Genomic DNA, 2500 nt, shown 5'->3' on the forward strand with positions numbered 1-2500 from the left:
CCTCTCCCTCTCTCTCCCCCTCTACTTCTCCCCCCCCCCCCTCTCTCTCCTTTTCCTTCTCCCTCCCGTCCCCCTCTCCTTCTCCCCACTCCCTCCCCCTCCCCCTCCCCCTCTACTTCTTTTCCTCCTCCCTCCCGGCCCCCTCCCGGCCCCCCTCCCCGCCCCCCTGAGTCACCTGACTTTGTCCCTCGCGTGCAGGGTGATGGCGGGGTCATTAATAAGCGTGAGCAGCGTCCGCGGTGTACACAGCTCGCTCACCACCCACGCCCACGCCCGTTCCCCCTCGTGGGCGTCCTCCTCGTCCTCGAAGAACGTGGGCGCCGTCAGGTCCTCGTCAGGAAGGGAGAACATAGTCGCCACGTCGCCGGCGGGAAGAACGACCACCTGGCGGGGCGGGCGGAGCGAGAGGGTGAGGGTGAGGCGGGAAGTCACGCTGAGGGTGGTGGTGACGAGGATGGTGGTGGTGGTGGTGACGAGGAGGATGGTGGTGGTGGTGATGGTGGTGATGGTGATGGTGGTGGTGGTGATGGTGGTGGTGGTGATGGTGGTGGTGGTGATGGTGGTGGTGATGGTGGTGGTGGTGGTGGTGATGGTGATGGTGGTGGTTTGGTGGTTATGATACAAATCACACAATTAAGCAGCGAATAAAATAAATTGGTAATTACACAAAACTATTACACTCGTAACCCCTAAAACCAAAATAATTATAATGTTCATGATTATTATAATAATGATTATGATACAAAACAATATCAAAACAATGCTAATTAGCCATAAAGAAAAATCTTAAACAATGGAAGCACAAAAGCCACACACACACACACACACGACCCGTGCACCGCCCACCTGGTCGGGCGCCCACGTGATGGAGGCGAGGCCGGCCGTCTCTGTGGGCGTGACGACGGCGTAAGTAGAGGTGATATGGGCGTGCGGGCGCAGGGGGAGCAGGTTGGCCTCCTGAGTAGCAGACGCTGCTGCCCGACGCCCTTTCAACACCTTCACTGCAACGTGGGTGCCTGCAACGGAGAGAATTCCTTTCCGAGATCCTTGAAAACCTAATCGAGTTATCTAAGACTAGTTAGTTTTCTAGTTCTAAACTGGGAGGGAATTAAAAGCTTTTTTTTCATCGTCCCCGGAGTAGGATTTCGGTCTCGAAGGGTCCATGGAATCCGTTTTGTGGTCTTCCTCTTTCTGGTCTTAGATGGGAGAGAACGGGGCGTGTTTATCGACCTTCGAACAGGATTATAAAGAATAAGGAGCGAACTGTGATTCTCAAAGCAATATCCTCTTCATTGGGAAGATAATTGAGCGTTTGATTAACAATTGTAGGGGATTTCTTTTTTTTTTTAATCTCAATGATTAAAACTTTTCTAAAAAGTTGGGAAGGGACGAAGTGCTTTTTTCAATCGACTTATTGTAGACATTATTTCTTTCTTTTTGTCCGAAAAATTCTGTGGAATCCATTGTTTATATGCGATTTACTGCTGACAATTACTGATTATCTTATTATGATTTATATCACTAAGCTTGGAATATGAGAGAAGGAATGCAATTTAAAATGGCAAAATACTTTTTATATCAATTATTAATGTGTAATACACATAAATAAATACTGATATAGAAGTGTGTGTGTGTGTGTGTGTGTGTGTGTGTGTGTGTGTGTGTGTGTGTGTGTGTGTGTGTGTGTGTGTGTGTGTGTGTGTGTGTGTGTGTGTGTGTGTGTGTATGTGTGTGTGTGTGTGTGCGTGTGCGTGCGTGTGTGTGTTAAATACAGTGCATCTAATGCACCTTCATGTGATTTATCAGCAACAGAACTACATTCCTTACTTTAATTAATATCTATCCTTAAAATCACACAAAATAAAAGCAAACATGATGATGCAAGTAAACTTACAGAACTACCTTCCAACTTCAGCCGGGCTATGGGGGGGGGGATCTGTTAAAAGGCGTTATCTTGCCTTCACCCATGTCGAGATAGATTAATAATATCATAACATTCACAATTATGTAAGGGTGAAGTGATAATGACACAATTGCGCTTGTTACAATGATTGGCCGATGTAATTGATAAATTGAAGAATTACGTGATCGTGAGACAGAATATATAAATAAATAATGATAGTATAACAATTAGTTGCAATAATGTAATGATGACTCACAGTGATGAACAATATATCAATAATAGATTGCAATAACACGACCATAAGATACAATAATACAACCATAGGATAAAATGATACAACTATATAATATACAATGATACAACCATCAGATACAACAATACAGTGATAAGCTACAATAAGTTACAACAATACAATAAGAAGTTACAGTCCTCAGGCAGAAATAATAGTTGCCCCGCGCACCTTTTCACAGTGTCAACATACTACAACACCAATGAAAAACCATACAGCAAATACAATTCAATATCTGGTGGTTAGATTAACAACATTATCATTATGATCACATCTACAATTTATACTAGGGATATTATCAAAAGTAT

General features: G+C 44.3%; 1 protein-coding gene across 1 annotated transcript in view; it reads right to left on the minus strand.

The window, feature by feature from the left end:
• LOC122266816 (uncharacterized) overlaps positions 1 to 2500 on the minus strand; it is a 15137-nt gene that overhangs the window by 4635 nt on the left and 8002 nt on the right. The window contains exons 7-8 of the mRNA XM_086543639.1: positions 847 to 1016; positions 176 to 384 (exon numbers count right to left, since the gene is read on the minus strand). Of these exons, the coding sequence (XP_086399765.1) occupies positions 176 to 384; positions 847 to 1016 (379 nt within the window). The remainder of the gene's footprint in view (positions 1 to 175; positions 385 to 846; positions 1017 to 2500) is intronic.

The sequence above is a fragment of the Penaeus japonicus genome, unplaced genomic scaffold (genome assembly GCF_977035675.1).
Source record: "Penaeus japonicus unplaced genomic scaffold, GWHDUDI00000001_assembly GWHDUDI00000013, whole genome shotgun sequence".
NCBI classification, from domain to species: Eukaryota; Metazoa; Arthropoda; class Malacostraca; order Decapoda; family Penaeidae; genus Penaeus; species Penaeus japonicus.